An 18,542-nucleotide genomic window follows, 5' to 3' on the forward strand; every position below is an offset into this window, starting at 1 on the left:
TAAAGAATTAAATATGTGCAGAACGGGATGTATGGTCGGTGACAAAGTTGTGAATCATTTAATGTATGCAGACGACCTTGTGATTTTTAGTCCCAGCTCAGCAGGTCTTCAGCAGCTCTTGAACGTGTGCTCAATGTTTGGGGAATGTCACGATGTCAAGTATAATGGTAGGCACTGTGAACAAAACAAGCGTTCACTCCCACCTTCTGTGTATCACAAAGCACTACTGCATGACATCAAAGTGATGAAGAGTGACAAGACAATACTTACAATATACCAGGGCAAGGTGAACAAAAATGTGTGCATCCTCAGCACAATGCACCAGACGGTGGACGTGGAAAGTGACAGCCAGACACAGTGCACTATTATAACAAGACCAAGGTGTGAGTGCACGTCCTGGATAAAATGATCAGACAATACTCCACAAGAGCCGCCACCCACAGATGGCCAGTCGTCATCTTCTATAACATGTTGGACCTGGCTGGCATCAATGTATGCATTCTTTACCGGAACTGCACAAAAGCAAAACTTGCAAATGAAAGAGGCAACTGAGACTGTGCCACTGCCCAACCTGGTCAGTGTACTGTCAAGGTCTTCAGTGTTTGTGCTGGTTGTGAGTAAACTGTGTGGCAGAACTTGGAGCGGAATAGGCCTGTGGTTCCCAAACATTTTTGACCAAGGCTCTCTTTCTTTGTAAATATATCTGTCCATTTGTCATGAAAGCAATGGACTGTTATTATTGTAATGTTCAGTGTTTATGAGCAATGTTAATGTTTTTACCTGTTTGACCAATTTCTCATATTTTATTAGATGTATTTTTCCACTAGTATTTTAACTGAAGTGAATTTATATTTTTATATTGCTAAAATAAAAGAAATAAAGTTGATGTTTTATTATTTCATCAATTTTTACATGCTATTTTGAAAAAAACGAACAAACATTCCTGTAATAGACTTCTAATTTGCAATTATAAAGCCTGAAGTGGGTGGTGTGAGGTCAAAATGACCTCCCGACGGTTCTAGGAGGTACTGCACTGTTGGCAGTTCTAGTGTTCAATTACTAACTTCCCGCAAAAAAGAAACAATCCAAAAATGTAGGTGTGAACTTACAGTCCTATGACTGCACAGTCTTGTTTGCCGTCTCCAAAGCATTTCATAAACTTTAACATTACTCACAGTTGGTCACACTTACTCATGCGTCACAACTATTTACAGCCTGTGCTTTGTAGATGCTCACTAAGTCACTGAAATAAAGTCTGGGTCAGAAAGAACACTCTTTTTTATTTCTGAGACAGGAAATGTGCAGATGTCATCTCCTCTGTCATCATTACTGTCAGTGCATGAATTTCAGTATGAACAGTGTAACTCTTTGTGGCTCCTCTGAGTTCTTGTTCCCCTACCTTTTAAAAATAACCCAGCATTCATTTCTACCTCTACTTGTGAATACCAACATATGTACCTGCATGGAATCACTAGTTTCTAGTGTCAGCTGGTGAGGTGTGGTGTAAAGTTTTTGTTAGGATCGCTCGCCACAATTGTGAGCGAGCAGAAATGAACAGACCCAGGCGGCTGGCTTCGGTGCAATAGGTGGGTTTATTAACAGTGCTACAACAGGGGTGCAAGACTTATATACAAAAAAATAGAATGAATGAATGAATATCACCGGGTGATGACCAGCATTAGTGAAGGGGTTATTGTCCGTGGAGTGATGAGGTTGGGCTGCAAGGGAAGGCGACACTCCTGAGCTGGTCAAGGTGGTGATCCGGTAGACTGAGGAGTAACAGAGAGTGGATTGAATGATGAGACTGTGCATCGACCTGTGGAAGAGGTTGGTGGAGCTGAGGAAGCCAAGGTCCAGAGGAGAGGTCCAGGTAAAACAACAGGAGACGCTAGAACTAACATATGTGAAAACAGGAGAAAAAATAGTATAATACGTAATGCAAAGAAGGCTAACGACATAGAAAGAACCAGCAAGGGAGTGAAGGTAAAGCCGGGTATAAATAGGGAGTGACAAAGGAGGCGCAGCTGAAGAGTGTCAGAAAATCAGGACAGGTGTGTTAATCAAGAGAGTCAGTGAGAAGGAGCAGACTAGAGCGAGAAAGAGAGAAGAGAGGAAGGTGCAGCCGGGCAAACCTGACACCAACCCAGTTTCCTGAAGCAAGGATGTTGTCTGTGCATGCAGCCTGTCACCCAGCTTGTCTATAAAAAGTGGTAACAACCTCCTACTTCTCAGTGACAGCAAATATGATTAGTCTTCAGTGGCACACCTGTTGCTGTGACTCATACAGCAAGGATTTATCAAACCTCACATCATCTGCCAGACACCAGCCCGTCAGGAAAGAGGATTCTTTCAAGCTGAACCGACAAATGCTGCACACTAGCATCTCCAAATGGTAGCTAGACGTCCCTGAAAACCCACAAATCCTGTGAGGCGATGTCGGTAAACTGCAGTCAACCTGTTCTTGTTTACCAACTTCAGAAGCAGTCTGTGCCTGGCGCTCTTAATACTTGCTGACTTTTGCTTTATTGTTGAGTTTCATGTGGGCGAAGTATATTTTATCTGCATTTATTTCTGTGGAGTCATTTGTAAACACTAGTCTGTAGTGTGCTACGTCTAATTAACATACTATAAAGGCGTGACAAGATAGCTTCATTGTCGAGTGCCACAAGCTTGAGACTGAGCCATAAACCCAGTAGATTCATGGCAGGTTGGCTCGCACTCTATACCAAATCCATCACATTAGCCCAGTATACATTCTTTTAGCTGTGTTTTGGTCTTTACCGACATCTGAGTGAAATATCTGGCTCTCTAGCTAATAAGTGCTAACTTTGCCTACTGTTTGCAGATGACGGCAGGCTGTGAGGCCTTTCACCCTCTGCTTGGTGGGATGTCTGTTGGTATGGTCCCTCCCTGCCCTAGGCTCCCAGCATGCTGGTTCCCAATCAGGGCAGGAGGAGGAGGTGAAATTTCACAAGCAAAATGCAAATTCATGATGACAAGCGGTGCAGAAAACATGCTCTCTGTGACTTAGGGAGCCTTGGTATTTCACAAGGTCAAATAAACATGTCATCCAACACTGTAGGGCAGCTATTGAGTAATTTAAAGAGGAGGTTCAGAAAGTAGGCCAGTGTTACATCACAGACAGCAGAGACCACTTACATGTAGCTCAGCAGACAAGGCCTGCCTTTGTTGTGGCTGTTATCCTCCTTTTCCAGGGTGCCTCTGTTTATGAGCCATCATGAGAATCAGAGTAAGATCCAACGAGTGTGGGCCTATAGAGGAAACAGACTGGTTCACATTAGTCTATCATTACTGCTGCGTTCTCATCCACCTGATCCACTGTCAGACCCAGTCCCCATGTGTTATCTGTCTCCAGCACTGAGCTCCCAGTAGTCCACAGCCACATCATCAGGTCTTAAGAAGCAGATTCAACCTTGAACCTATTTAATCCAAAATATATTCTCACTACAATGCACTGTTCAAATGGAGACCGCTGTGTAAGGGTGCTCATAATGTACAGCTTGCCTTGCTATGCTGGTTACTATAGCAACCCCGAACCTCAGAAAACCCTTTTTTTGTGCCAATCACTTTAAAAATATCATAACACCCTCTACTGTGATTGTGACACAGTCAGCTGCACCTCCTGTCTCTTGCATCACCTTAGAAGAAGAAGCATGTCTCTGTGTCCATCAGCCCACCACTCAGGTAGACTGAAATATCTTCACAGCTACTCAATGGAATGCCACATGTTTTTGTACAGACATTCATGGTCCACAGAGGATGACTTTGATGATCCCCTCACTTTTTATTTTGACCACCATATGACTGACATTTTTGTCAACATCATGAAACAAATCATTTTCATACCAGCCTCAGCATTAGCATTAGCATCCTAACAATCTAAACCAAAATGGTGAACATAATAAACATTACCTGTTTTAACATCAGCATGTTATGAGCTTGTTTTAGTGCTGATGTTAGCACTTAGCTTAAAGCACTGCTGTGCAGCCTCAGAGAGCCCTTATCATGGCTGCAAGTAGTCCCTCTTTGTGTTCCTATCCCCCATGTATTACAACTGCAAGGGAACTAACACAGATAATATGGAGAGGAGAAAATATTACAGCAACCACAAACAGTTTCACTGTATATAATAACATGTAAATATTGTTTAGGCAAAAAAGACAAACCATTCCTGTACAGGGTTTAATTCAGCATGGCCAGTATGTACCAAATGATTTTTTACAAAAAATGTCAGAATATGGCATGACTTCCTTATGCTTACATTGAACTCATTGCTGAATAGCTTTACATAGTACAGGATGTCCTGATGATGCTTTCAGACTCATCACAATCCCTTCAGGCTTGAAGTCTGTGAACCTTCACTATGCTGTTGAGTAGCTCTGTTTATGAGGTCATGCTCTCTGCATAAAAAATACAGTGAGTCATCAGTAGCACCACAAGTCATACTAAGCATTACTGCAGTGCTTAATATTACTAATAGAAACTCAAAACAGCAAAGAACGAACAGTGACTGAGAAGAACTTCCAAATGTGAAATGATGTCAACATTTATGCAGCAGACACAACTTATGCTACTGTATATCAGAATAAATAGAGCAAGCAAGTGAAATGAACTCCATATGTTGCATATGGCCAACAGGGAGTGATTCAGGCTGTTAAAAGCACCAACACCACTAAATGCTGCGACACAGCATAAGGGGGTGAATACAAAGTCTCAGACAGGGACCAAAAAGTGGCACCTATGTCTAAAACCTCCCTGTCTGTGTAAATGTTCCTAAATAGCAGCTAATTGCACAGGCAGTAGCAGTACTGAAGGGAGAGCCTGTACAGAAAAAGGCAGGTGATGTAAACAAGTGATGAAAAAAAGATCTGTCACAAAGTCCATGTGCACATCTGACACTGCCAACCATAGGCTAACTGGCCTGATAATGTCAATATAATTTCTTTCATTTCCTGTCAGCTCAACAACGCCCTGCTCGTTGTCACCAAAAGGGGCTGAAAATGGAGAACTCCCACACTCATTCAGTGACAGTGCTGGAGCTGTTTAAACAAAGCCCTGAATGTCAGTAATTCAGGGGTATCAAGTGTTTCTTCTCTGCAATCTGCTGCATCACTGACCAGCCTTTAAAGGAATAGTTTGACATTCACTTTTTCACTGAGGGTTTAGCTGAAAAGACCAATGCCACTCACGTTTTTGATGTTTAGCTCCTTAGTTTAATGTACAGACAGGAAACAGTGGGAAACAACTATCTTGGCTCTGCTCAAAGGTAACAAGATCAGCCAAGCAAACTGTTCAGTCTTTATATTAAGCTAAGCACCTGCCTTAATACAGTGCCTTGCGAAAGTATTCGGCCCCCTTGAACTTTGCGACCTTTTGCCACATTTCAGGCTTCAAACATAAAGATATAAAACTGTAATTTTTTGTGAAGAATCAACAACAAGTGGGACACAATCATGAAGTGGAACGAAATTTATTGGATATGTCAAACTTTTTTAACAAATAAAAAACTGAAAAATTGGGCATGCAAAATTATTCAGCCCCCTTAAGTTAATACTTTGTAGCGCCACCTTTTGCTGCGATTACAGCTGTAAGTCACTTGGGGTATGTCTCTATCAGTTTTGCACATCGAGAGACGGAAATTTTTGCCCATTCCTCCTTGCAAAACAGCTCGAGCTCAGTGAGGTTGGATAGAGAGCGTTTGTGAACAGCAGTTTTCAGTTCTTTCCACAGATTCTCAATTGGATTCAGGTCTGGACTTTGACTTGGCCATTCTAACACCTGGATATGTTTATTTGTGAACCATTCCATTGTAGATTTTGCTTTATGTTTTGGATCATTGTCTTGTTGGAAGACAAATCTCCGTCCCAGTCTCAGGTCTTTTGCAGACTCCATCAGGTTTCCTTCCAGAATGGTCCTGTATTTGGCTCCATCCATCTTCCCATCAATTTGAACCATCTTCCCTGTCCTCACAAAAAATTACAGTTTTATATCTTTATGTTTGAAGCCTGAAATGTGGCAAAAGGTCACAAAGTTCAAGGGGGCCGAATACTTTTGCAAGGCACTGTATTTAGCATGCAGACACAAGAGTGGTATCTTTTTTCATCTAATTCTTGGCAAGAAAAAGAATAAATCTGGCTAGTTCAGGTTCCAGGAAAAACATATTCACTCCTCAGTTATTAACTACTGTTGTTTTGCTCTTTAAAAACAACGCTGTAAAATCTTATTATCCAGAGACGTAAACACTGTGGGTGTGAAAACATGCAGTGGTTTAATGGACTTACACAGACTTGTTAAAAGCTTGAGATACCTGGGGAAAATGATGAGTCAAAATGATTCACTTCTATTATCATGCTCCAGTGTAAGTTACCAGTTAGTTTCCAAATGGAAATAGTCCATCTGTGTGAATATAAAGCAGATGGGTGCTGCAAAAACTTGCTGGAAAGACTTCCTGATTTAAAAAAAAAAAAAAAAAAAAAAATGTGTCTTCCTGGTGAGTCATGTGGTTTCAAGAAATCTGCCATAATGTAACCCAGCAACAGCACATAAAGAAGATCGGAAACGCCTCCATCTCACCTCACCCTCATTCTCTCACACATGTAAATTTTTCAGGTCCAGCTTGATGTGCAGTACAGGAGGATAATGCCCATGCCAACTCCACAAATACATATGCAGCCCTCAGCATCGTCCTATGAATTGCCCATAAAAATAGTGTTGGTGTAATCAAATTAATTCAGGAGCTAATTTGTTCTTGTCGAGTTTTGCCAGGCTGCCTTCAGTAGCACAGATCCATAACTTATCAAAAGCTGATTAACACATCAATCCTCCTGCTTGTGCCTGCTAAGAACACGGAGCTGTGTGGTTGTCAGGATTACTTAAGTGTGAATGAAAGACAGGAATCCAGACATGAGAGCTGGGCATTAACTCTCACTCCTGTCACCACAAGCTCCCATCACAGTGATACCTCACACTGGCTTTAAATATATTATTGTAATTTATTACCTTTAAAATAAATATATAATTCTTTACTGCACTATGGATGTGAAAATGAAAAAAAGATGGCGTGGATACAAGAGAGAATCACACATTTCTGTCTCATCAGTGACTAGTGTCCAACAAAAGCAAAGTGCCCTTGAACAAGTAACTGATAGGTCCTGACAGCAGCACAGACTTGGCCATGAGCACAAACTGTCTTGCTTATGTAACCGAGCCCACTGTTACTGCATGTCATTGCCATTAAAATTCAATGGAATCACAGAAAATTATGGCTCAAACAAATGTTTGCTTTGGCACCAGAAGACACAGGGAGGGCAGGGTTTGGTCATAGTCAAAAAAATGAGAGCTGAATGGGTTAAAGTGGAAGACACATGGTCAGTAGGACCAGAGGATTGCTGGCCTCACTATAGCCTGTATATCACTACACTATGGTGAGTGGATGCTCACCAAAAGGCAGAGGTGGCTCTGTGTTAACCGCTCTGAAGTGCTCAACTAACATAACATTGACATTTCACCACCTGTTCTTAGCACTTGTGCTATCAAAGATGATACAGGAGGATTATTTATAGTTGTAGCCTGCATGTATGAAGAGATCTGGCATTGAAAGGGACTCAAAACACTTGTTAAGAGCATTGGCTCATTTTGTCACAAAATACTCATGCAGCACTAAATAGAGCTATTTTCTCTTTTCATGTTGTTTGATGTGACTGGTAGGGTGAAACCCAGTGTGCCTTTTATGAACAAGACAGGAAACCGTGTTGAGAAAAATAGTATGAGAGCTGAGTGAACAGATGATTTTCCATCCTGCAAGCCACCTCAAGACCCTCACGTTTATTTTGACAAATCCAGACACTCACTTTGAGAGGTACTAATATAGACCAGATTTAGCTCAATATTTAAATTCTAAAAATATATACAGCTGTATTTCTTAAATACCCCAGTTCTCCTACACATTACAAAGCAGGGTATGGAGCTTTTGGCTTATCGTCTCAATTTTGAGACCGGAGTTGGTCAGGAAATCTTGGCAGGAGAGAATGAACACTAAACCCTTGCTGCTCTTTATTGTCTATTACTATCAAGGTGCTCTTAAACAAGCACTTCACCCTGATGCGCAGGTGTGGAACTGGTGACAGCTCCCACATGTGGATGAATGAAAAAACGTGAATATGAACCAGCTTAGTGTTCTATCAACATTAATTACAGAAGCATACAACTGAAATATCTGAAACGTCATTATCGCCAAATACTCAATGTCCTACTATGATGTAATGTTTTATTTTAAACACCTTTATATTCCACACTAGTGGAACGGCATTCAGATCTGCCCCTCACACACACACATTGACATAATGATGAGAAAGTTTGCACACTGCTCAGATGGAATGATTTATTCATAATCATGACAGCATAATAAAACAATGAACATTGAAAGCACTGACAGTTGAACCCAAGGCCTCTCACACACAGCATGCACCACCCTGACCCCAGCGTTCACAGAGACACTAATCATTCCTAGATCATGCCAAGAGACTCCTGGCTTCTCAAAGTCCTCCTTTTTTATTCTCTGCCACAGTCAGCATTTTCCTTGCTCTTTTTTAAATCCATTAAATATATTTTGATATAAAACAAGCCCATGGATGATGAATTGACCATGTTTGTGAACTGCCTCTCCCCCTTCTCCTCCTGTTATTTGTCCTGCCTCCCCACCACTCTTCCGGCCTGTCTCGGCTGGAGGACGAACACAATACTAGCTCCTGAATCCTCTCTCTTCCTGTTCATGCTCTCTTCGTGGACATTTGAGAGTAAAACATCCCGGCTGATGTGGAAATAGTGGAGGTGGGGGAGACAATAGAGACAGCACTGAAAAATGGTTTGAGAACCTCCCTGAAAACAAACAAACAAAATGAAAGCAGTAAAAAAAAAAAAAAAAAAAAAAATTCTTAAAAATATAATTTAAAAAACTGAAGCACAACAGTCCAATTGAAAGAAGTGTTGGAAGGAAGTTTGGAGCTCTGTAGACTGGAGGCACTTAGGCACAGAGCAAAGGCCCCACACCTGACACCATGCTGAGGGGAGGGAGGGATCGATGGAAGGATGGAATGACCGATAGCCGAGCTGAAAGGCATGCAGAACCACAAGGTGATACAGTGATCCAGGAATGATGAGGGGGATGGGGTGGAGCACCTGACAAACGTGGAGGAAAAGGCCAGCCACCCCTCCAGTTAATGCCATTTCAGGAGAGGAGGAGGAGGGGAGGGAAAATAAAATAAAGAAAAAGGGTCTTCCAGGTAGAGGAAGAAGAGAAACTTGGCCCAAGTGAGAAGAGACAGACAGAGAGATAGAGAGAGAGAGAGAATGAATGAGCAGAGCCAGGGATAGGAGGAGGAAAGAGCAGAGGCCCATTGAGAGAAAAGGAAACTGTCTGGTAAAAGCTATACAACACAAACAGGAAACAGTCCTTGTATGGAAGCAGAGGACGGCTAGTGGATGGCTGAGGTCGGGGGAGGTGGAGGGGGCCCAGTATGGCAGTCCCACAGGTCAACAGGCTGGCCAGGCAGTACAGAGGAGCTGTGGTCCCTCCTCTTTTCCTTCTCCTCCTCCCACTTTGCAGCTGTCTTGGGCTGCATCCCCCATAACCCTACCCACCCCGCCCACCCTCCGCTTCCTCTTCACAGGTAGAGCTCCTTGGCTCTGATATGCTGCAGCTTCTCCCTCAGCATGCGGAAGGAGGGCCGCACCACAGGGTCCAGGGTCCAGCACTGCTTCATCAGGTCGTACACCACGGGTGGGCAGCCGTCTGGAGCGTCCATCTTGTAGCCCTTCTCTACCCGCGGCACCACTTCTTTCAGCGGCTGACACACACAGAGACAGAGCGATGCTGACATGAGATTCTCTGTGTGAATGTTTTGGTCGATAAGTCCATTGATGCAACTGACTTAATATGTAAATGTAACAAGTGGTGAATCAGGCAGGAATAATTAAATTAATAATTTACAACACAGTGCCACATTTTCATCACCTGCTCCAGCAGTTAAATGTCATGAATCTAATTATTTTGAGGTCAAGACTCAAGGCACAAGACATTTCACTAATCTTGTACCATAAAAAAATAAGGACCCAGCAATGAAGCCTGCCATCTGCTGGTAAACATCCACCTAGTACTTACAATTCTAGGATAAGGCACACGCCCAAAGGAGTAGATCTCCCAAAGTAGGATTCCATAACTCCAGACGTCCGACTTGGTGGAAAACCTCTATAGGACAAGAAAGAACAGGAGCCAACATTTCACACAGGCATTCAGAGAACAGCTCGGGTTTTTGCACAGCCTCTCTCCATCAAAACCAGGTGTTGGTTTGTTTGTTTTAGTGCTATTGCAGGTGTTCTAGCAAGGACGTATGAACAAACAGATTTTGATAATACATCAATACCCTTGCCTGAGTCTATATAAAAAAAAAATCAAAAATGTTCAGTGAGCTCAAACTCCATATAAGCTGAGGCTGAAGAAAAAGAGTTTGCACATGCAGATTTGAAAGAAGCGAAAGAAAAAGAGGAGCCGAGTTAAACTGCTGCTGTTACACAAAACAGAAAGTCTGGATTCTCATCTGAACTGGTTAACAAGAAAAACTGAACTGTCAAGGTTTTCATACTGATGCACTGGGTGTCATGCAAGAGACATTTGTGTGAACAGGTGACATCTTGATTTGCAACTCCACATAGCTTACTAATTCTCTCTAAGGCGTAAATCCACGAGTGGTTCAGACCTGTGGTGAGTTTGCCTTTCCCCACAGGAGTGGGTAAAACACTTGTTTGACTTAAGAGTTAAAACACCTTAATGTGAAAGCATTTGAGAAATCAACTAAATTAAAAATGAACTTAAAATACATTTTAAGATAAACTATACAGTGCAAGTCTCTCACTCTGACAGCTGCCTCAGGACTTGCTGTAAGCTGCTGTCAGATGGAAAACCCTCTATTGTCTGACAGTGGAACATTCTTTCACCCATCTCTATTAGAGTCACATCCCCATGACCACCTTTCATCTAAGCAAATTTGGGAGCATGTTTTTTTAGCATCTAATTTGTCTAAGATCTCTAAATGTCAAGCCATCGCTTCCTTATTTCCATCACAGTACGATGATGACACATTGCTGGCAGTAGTACAAGTCATTTCTAATTCTTTTTCGGCCACCTCATACAACAATGAACACATTTGTTTTGGTTTTTTTCTCTGTTGATTTTTGACGTAAAGCTCTGCAATGTGCAATTCTGTGTTGACTGTGGTATTTGGATCAGTTTACCGTGCACACTTCATGTTATAGATTTTATTTTAAATAGTAAAAATTTCATTTTTTCTGCATCAACCTACCCTCAATAACCCATAATGACAAGGCAAAAACAAGTTTTTAAATTTTTCTGAAAATTCATTAAAAGCTAAAACTGAAATCTCTCATTTCCAAAAGGATTCAGACTTTTTGAAGCCAAGTTTGCGCAGTTCAGTGGGTCTGTAACACTCACACAACACCTCCAGAAAGAGTAAAAGATTTAACAAAAGAAAATGAAACATTCTTTATAATGTTTATTTTTTCCTTCTTGTGACATCAGATCCATGTCAGTGTTTTTGAAGATTACCACTGGCATCAAATAAAACTATATCATCCCTGCTTAGGAACTGCCCTGCTATGAAACTTACAACCCTGGTTCTCGGGTTAAACAAAATGAAGCAGGTGAAAACAAATGTCAATGAAGTAACAACACACTACTCAGGTCTGCCACCTGTCAATTCTTTCTCACCTTCTCTCTTAGCGCTTCAGGGGAGGTCCATTTGACGGGCAGCTTGGCAGTGTCCTGTATGGAGGAGGCCTCCTTGGTGAGGCCGAAGTCACTGACTTTGGCAATGTTGTCGTCCGACACCAGCACGTTACGAGCTGCCAGATCTCTGTGGACAAAGTTGTTGGCCTCCAGGTATTCCATGGCTTCACACACATCACTGTCAGAGATGATGGAGAAGGACTGGATGACTAAGATAGTTGGACCATCACACCTATTTCTCAATCTATACGGACATAAACGTGGCTGTGGTTACAACTGCTCTCGCCAGGACACACCAAATGATGACTACAGTGAAAAATGGTTGAGGTATCTTAGGAGACAAGCATTTTCAAATTTAGTATTCCAAGTTCATTCTGGGGTTTTATAGGTCACACCGGAAATGAAGCATGAAATACTTCCTTGTGGGTTTAAGTATTTCATGCCTACTAATCTAAATGTAATGGCTCTATTCAGTTTAACCTGTGCTGGGTTACAGCATCAGCAAATGACAGAGGCATTATAAATAATTCGAGACTGTAAAGCTCTCGACTTGCAGGTAAAGCAGCCATTTATCAAGGCTAACAAGAGGCATTATGGTTACTGGTGAAAATAAATGGCTCTTTTCTGTGGCCAGTCAAGTACGTGACACTGTTCTTTTCAAAGTCAATTCGAATCTTGACAAGAGCAGCAGTTTAGCTCTAGACGTGGAGCTGTACTGATTAAAAACTTTTACACTAATCTAAGACATATTTGAACAGAAATGAAGAGGACTCACAGTGAGAATTTAAGTAAGCAGTCTCCACCGAGCACAGTCCGTCCTCGAGAGCGTAGGTAGTCCACTAGGCTGCCCTGTGGGATGATTCACATTATTAAGATATGTGGAGGACACAGTTTTATTATGGGTGGCTCCAGTGAAGAGAATATCCCCGAGCCCAAAAACCCATGGTGTATTTTTAACTGAGCTACATGGGAACACCCTGTGCTACAAATATGTTTTTGTTTTTACAGGATGATGATTTACAAAGTCTAACTTTCGGGTGGCTACAAACAGGACATTGTGGCAATCTGCCAATCAAATATGACATTTGATATTTACAGGTCATTCTGGGTTGATATTTAGGTTATTATCAATGCTAACACTGACTTACTTGCTTCAATTGTGGCAATGTTCAATGCCATTCCCAAATGTTTTTAATCATTTTAAGGCAGGTAAAAAAAATAAAAAATAAAAATAAAAACCTCATGTGACTGACCTTGGCCATATATTCTGTGACGATGTAGAGACTGCCCCTCTCCTCCACAATTACCCCTAGCAACTGCACCAGGTTGTTGTGCCTCAGTTGCCTGTACAAACACAGAAACAGCGGGGAAAAAAACTGAATTACTATACGCAAAAAGAAATTAGTGATACTCCCACCAGCAAAGACACATTTCTTCAAAAATAAAGGGAAAAATAGACAGTGAGAGAGCAGGGCCATACATTTGGAAGAGGACGATGTGCCACATACATGCAGACACAAACATATGTCATATGTGATATGAAGGACAAAGAAAGAGCTGGAGGGTCTTACGTCATGACAGAAGCCTCGGCGATGAAAGCCTGTGCTGTGGCATCATTTTTGATACACTTGACTGCCACCTTGGTCCCTCTATAGTCTCCTACCATTACATCTGACAAGGACACAGACAGGGCAAGGTTTTAATACCGTATCCAAGATGACCTTGGCATCTAATGTTATGGTTCTAATGTATGAAATGAAAATGATGCGGAGATCCGTGAAAAATCTAAGCACCTCCAAACTCCCCTTTCCCAATGGTCTGGATGAGTTTGAGTTCCTTTCTGTTCAAGGCCCAGCCACCTACCAAGACAGGACAGATGACATTTAGCAAACAAACTCAGCTGGCTGATTAAGCCAGAAGTCTATGAACTGTACGACTTTCAAGGAAATAATGTCTTATAAAAACTATAGAAACACAACATTATTGTTATGAATATGGAAGTAAAAACCAAAGCCATCAAAGAACTATTCAGCAAATAAGCTGAAATACTTAATGACAGCTGGCTTCTACTCAAAGCGGAAATCCTGGTTTCTGAGTGACAGATTTCTTATTTGGGAGGAAAATCTTGATTTATTTCAACACGTATTTTCTGGTGTAAGAACTAACTGGGTCAGATGGGTACACAAGGAGGAATGAAGAATGACAGGTGCAGGAGGACTCAGATTGACCTTGAGAGCTGGTGGAGCCCAGCAGTCCTCCCCCAGATGTACAAAGATTAATTACCCTCTGTTGATTAATGGTATTAGGACTGGAACAACAGCAGTGCCAGTTAGGAGAAGCAGGCTTTGTCTGTATACTGTATGTGTATGTACATCTGGAACCCAGTTCATGTTTGTGAAGAGAGCATTACAGTATATACACACAAGCTCAATAATGTCCCTGTACAGCAGTGTAATGAGCTCAGTGTGTTCTTACTCCTGGAGAACTCGTCTTGTGCTGCCACTGTTCCTTCCATTAACTTGGGTTTAATCAGCCTGGTACAAAGGCCATCGGCATCTTTGGTGTAATGCTGGGTACAGAGGGAAGGAGGATTTTAATAAGCAAAGAGAACAGGTGGTATGTACAGCAAGTGTTGGAAAAAAACAATAAAAATCCATGCTTTAATGCTCTGTTAAGAAAGAGAGGAGATTTCACTCTCTTCCAACTTGGATCTAGCTGACTGATCAGGGACTGTTGTTCCTAAATAAGTTCCGACTGGTGAGTCTGAATACAAGCTTTTGATATGTAAAAAGAAACTGGGGCTGGTGTTGCCAGTGATCCAAACTAAGGTAGAAAAGGAAAGGAAGGTAAGGAAGCTCCAGCCTGTGCTGAGAGGTGATGTGAGGAGTTCCTTCTAGTTGATATATATGGAGTATCAGTGATGTTGGTATCCACCTTTATCAACATGCATTAGTGTTAAATAGGAGGTTGGCTGTCTTTAGAGACAGAGTCCCTGTGTCATTTCCATACAAAAGATGGAATAAAACAAAAAGAGAATTTAAGCAAAATGCATATGCAGCATATTAGCAATTGTAAAAACACAAGTTGTTTGACTCTAGTTTAGGCGCTGCTTCTACTGTTCTGGCTGGAATAGGAGATTTATTCCACCGCTGGAGAAGAGATGACCAGGGCAACAAGCTCAGTGGCCAGCAGTTGCCCCTTTCCATTCAGAGTTTCTGCAGGACACAGCACCTTTTAATGCCACACAGAATGTAATTTAATACCCGTTTCTCCATTATACTGACCAATGTATAAAAATGTTAAGGAAAACCAGTAGGGGCTGTTAGGTGACAGGCTCAGGGCAATGTATTTGTTGTTGGAGAATAAGCAGCCTGTAACAACAATCTGCCCAGTATGTTCAGCCTCACAGCAGCCTCTAGCCGCAGGGCATCGGAGGCAGTGTGAATGGAGCCGACACTGGAGAATATGTGAATGGTTACCTCACATTTGTTTTGATGCTGCGCTTTTAACCAACAAGTCTGTGAGTTACAACACTAGGTGAGGTAGGGAGCAGGAGTAGGTTAGTCTGGTAATGGTACACTTTACCATTTTCTTTCACATAGAAACTGATTTGTTAGAAACACTATGCCCACTCTTGTATGGTTTTGTCTCGTCACTTTCTAGATAGGTTAGAAGGGTGTTTGGAGGCCTGGTTTTGTTTTATTCATTTAATGTGCTTGGGCACAACTGTTCAGTCCTGCTCTCCTCCTCTTTTGTTATTGTATTGTTAATCACTGTACATACTGTAAATAAATATACTGCCTTTGTCCACTTTATCGTGTCTCCTCCACATTTTCATCTTGGTTGTCATGTTACTGTCCTCCTAGACACATCCAGTGATGCAACAGGGACAATATGGACTTCTTCTTCTTCTTCTTTCGGCTGTTCCCGTTAGGGGTCGCCACAGCGAATCATCTGTTTCCACCTAACTCTATCCTCGGCATCCTCTACTCACACCGATTAATTTCATGTCCTCTTTTAGCACATCCATATATCTCCTCTTTGACCTTCCTCTTGACCTCTTGCCTGGCAGCTCCATCTCTACAATATGGAGTACAATTATTTATTCTTATTTTTAGTGCTTCCCAGTGGTGTAAAACAATAATTCCGAATGATATCCAATGATATAAATCATTACATTTAATAATGCAACCTATAAAAGCATCACAATGAATTTTTTTCCTGGATTAATTGATTAACCCATTGATAGAAAATTGGAAACAGTTTGCCAATCAATAATCATTTTTCAAGCAAAAATTATGAAAAATTGCTGGTCTTAGTAACAAGTGTAAAGATTTGCTGCTTTGTGGTCATATATAATTGTTCTATAACTGAGGGATGGGCAAAATTTATTTAAAAAAAAGTAATACTCTTGTAAATGAAATGCAAGATATTTTAATGCCTTCTGAGACTTTTTACTGAGCAAACAGAATTCCATACATCCTGCAACTTTTACCAGACCAGCATAACCTCAGCATTCAGTGTGTAAGCCCTAATCATAAGGCCACAGCAAGCATGATGATGGTCAAGTTTGAATGACTAGGAACTTTGTATTACTTGACATTGACCACAGAGACCACATTGCCATTACATCCACCAGGGGGCAGCACGGAGAAAGAGAGGTCAGCTTATTAAACATTATTCAGCACTGAAACTGACAAATTAAGTCAAAAATGTACTATAGCAAACACAGACTTAGATTTTTCTTCAGCATGCTTCATTGATGCAACTATGTCAGCCGTCATGAAATCTCCACTATTTTATAACATCTCAGGGAACATTGCATAATTAGTGCTTCTTATTGAACACATTACAATTACTTAAGTGCAGTATTTGAATACATGGAAATGTATTTTAGTACACATTGGTACTAGATAACTCAAGATTGTCCAATATATAATTACCAGAGAAAGGTGTAATCACTGGGTAAAAATACAGAATGGGCAATGTAGCTGACACTCACTGTGCTGTTACACCCTTCTAAATACCATAAGAAGACACATTTGTGCCACTTCACCAGCATCACTGACATACATAACATTGCTGTGGATGTAGTGATTGACAGGAAGGGGGTCTGGGTCTGTCAGTATGTTTTCATGCATATACTGTACTATGTCTACAGTAAGTGAAGCCTGCTGGGACAGGCTAAGAGCAGGACACAGAGGGGGCAGCGAGCAAGCCGGAAAAACACAGGAATGTGAAGAATCTTCTCAGTCTATTACAGGGAGAGAGAAGACACTGGGGAGTGCAGGCAGAGGAGAAGACAGAGATACAGAAAGACTGAAAGAAAGAAACATAGGGAGGGGAAGCAAAGAAAGAGACTGACAGGGATAACAAAAAGCAAAATGCCAGGTATCCATGAGGAAACATAAAGGAGGAGGGAGGGAGGTGGAGAAAGGAAGTGGAGGCAGAACCAAGCCTGGAGGGTGTGAACAAGAGAGAGATTGTGGGTGGCTGACAGAATGCACAGAGGATGTAGACTGTCTCAGTGCCAGCTGGCACATTCCTGTCATCCGCTTCCAATGCTCCGCAAGGCAAAGAGATGGGGTACAATTAAAAGTGTTCTAGCTGCTTTATCTAGAGGATGAAAGGCTCCTCCTCTCTGCTATCATGTCTCCTGTCTTCCCCTCTCCACATGGCCTTCCTCTAAACCGACTCTCACGTAACAGGCTGGGAGTGAGATCTCACAACCTTTTGAAGAATGTGAATGTGCACTTTAGTTTGATTTCTAGGGAAATTGCTTGGGGTCATTGACTGTGTTTGTGTTATGTAATCATAGTGCCACTACTGAGTTTCTACTACAAACAAAAAACAGCAGCAAATTACCAAAACTGAGAAGATATAACAAGGAAATACTTGCCATTTTGTTTGAAAAATTACATAATTATAAATGTAGGCGTTGATTGTTTTTCTGCAGAAAAACGTTTCTCTCACTTAGCCAATTGTTCCAGCTCACAATAGCCTTCATAAAAAAACTTTGATATGGAGTGCAGTTTTGTGGAACAGCCATATTTACTGGGCAGAATACAGCAGCCTGTCTCACATCTCACTGACTTTCAGGGGAGAGGAGGTATCTACTAAATGAAAACTAAAACAGTGGCATTTATGCACAGAGTGTCAGGGTTTAGCCATTTTTTTAACATAACCCTCTTCACAGGCTCTCTCTGTGGCTCAGCTAAACACTTTGTGCCTTACAGTTCTTAAGTTTAAAGACACAGTAACCAGTTGGTACTGATAATGATGACAAATTATCCTTTTCAGCTGTCACACTGAAAGCCAAGGGTATTATGGGTATCAAGGCTATTATGTAGAGAAGAAATAGTAGCTTAAATGACAGCTATGTTCCCTGTAGTCCCCTACCTCCACCAGCTGCATGAGGTTCTCAAAGTACTCCTCTTCATCAATGGTGAGCTTGCCATTGTGGTAGATGATGCGATAGTGCTCCACCTTGCCCTCGCAACTGACGCACAGGGTGTAATCGCCGGGATAGTTGGTGCTCTCTCTCACCAGGAACAAACCTGTCTCTGGCGGGTAGAGGAGCCGCTCAGCCTGCTCCCGAGTTATCTTCCCATGAAACCAGCTAAAGGGAGGAAAGAGAGGCAAAGAATGAATAACAGGAAGCGTAAAGGAGGAGTAGAATGGAGAGAATGTGTCAGACAACAATGAACGGAGGGGAAATAAG

General features: G+C 41.7%; 1 protein-coding gene across 3 annotated transcripts in view; it reads right to left on the reverse strand.

Annotated features, from left to right (window-relative positions):
• Positions 1 to 8,387: 8,387 nt before the first annotated feature.
• Positions 8,388 to 18,542, reverse strand: part of cskl (c-src tyrosine kinase-like) — a 57,189-nt gene continuing 47,034 nt past the window's right edge. For all 3 annotated transcript variants that reach the window (XM_020592388.1, XM_020592389.1, XM_020592390.1), the window contains 9 exons: positions 18,221 to 18,440; positions 14,297 to 14,390; positions 13,615 to 13,680; positions 13,393 to 13,492; positions 13,075 to 13,165; positions 12,597 to 12,670; positions 11,804 to 11,999; positions 10,181 to 10,267; positions 8,388 to 9,866 (listed from right to left, as the gene is read on the reverse strand). In XM_020592388.1, coding sequence (XP_020448044.1) covers positions 9,684 to 9,866; positions 10,181 to 10,267; positions 11,804 to 11,999; positions 12,597 to 12,670; positions 13,075 to 13,165; positions 13,393 to 13,492; positions 13,615 to 13,680; positions 14,297 to 14,390; positions 18,221 to 18,440 — 1,111 coding nt within the window. In that variant the 3' untranslated portion in view covers positions 8,388 to 9,683. The remainder of the gene's footprint in view (positions 9,867 to 10,180; positions 10,268 to 11,803; positions 12,000 to 12,596; positions 12,671 to 13,074; positions 13,166 to 13,392; positions 13,493 to 13,614; positions 13,681 to 14,296; positions 14,391 to 18,220; positions 18,441 to 18,542) is intronic.

This window comes from Monopterus albus, unplaced genomic scaffold, assembly GCF_001952655.1.
Source record: "Monopterus albus unplaced genomic scaffold, M_albus_1.0 scaffold17.1, whole genome shotgun sequence".
NCBI classification, from domain to species: domain Eukaryota; kingdom Metazoa; phylum Chordata; class Actinopteri; order Synbranchiformes; family Synbranchidae; genus Monopterus; species Monopterus albus.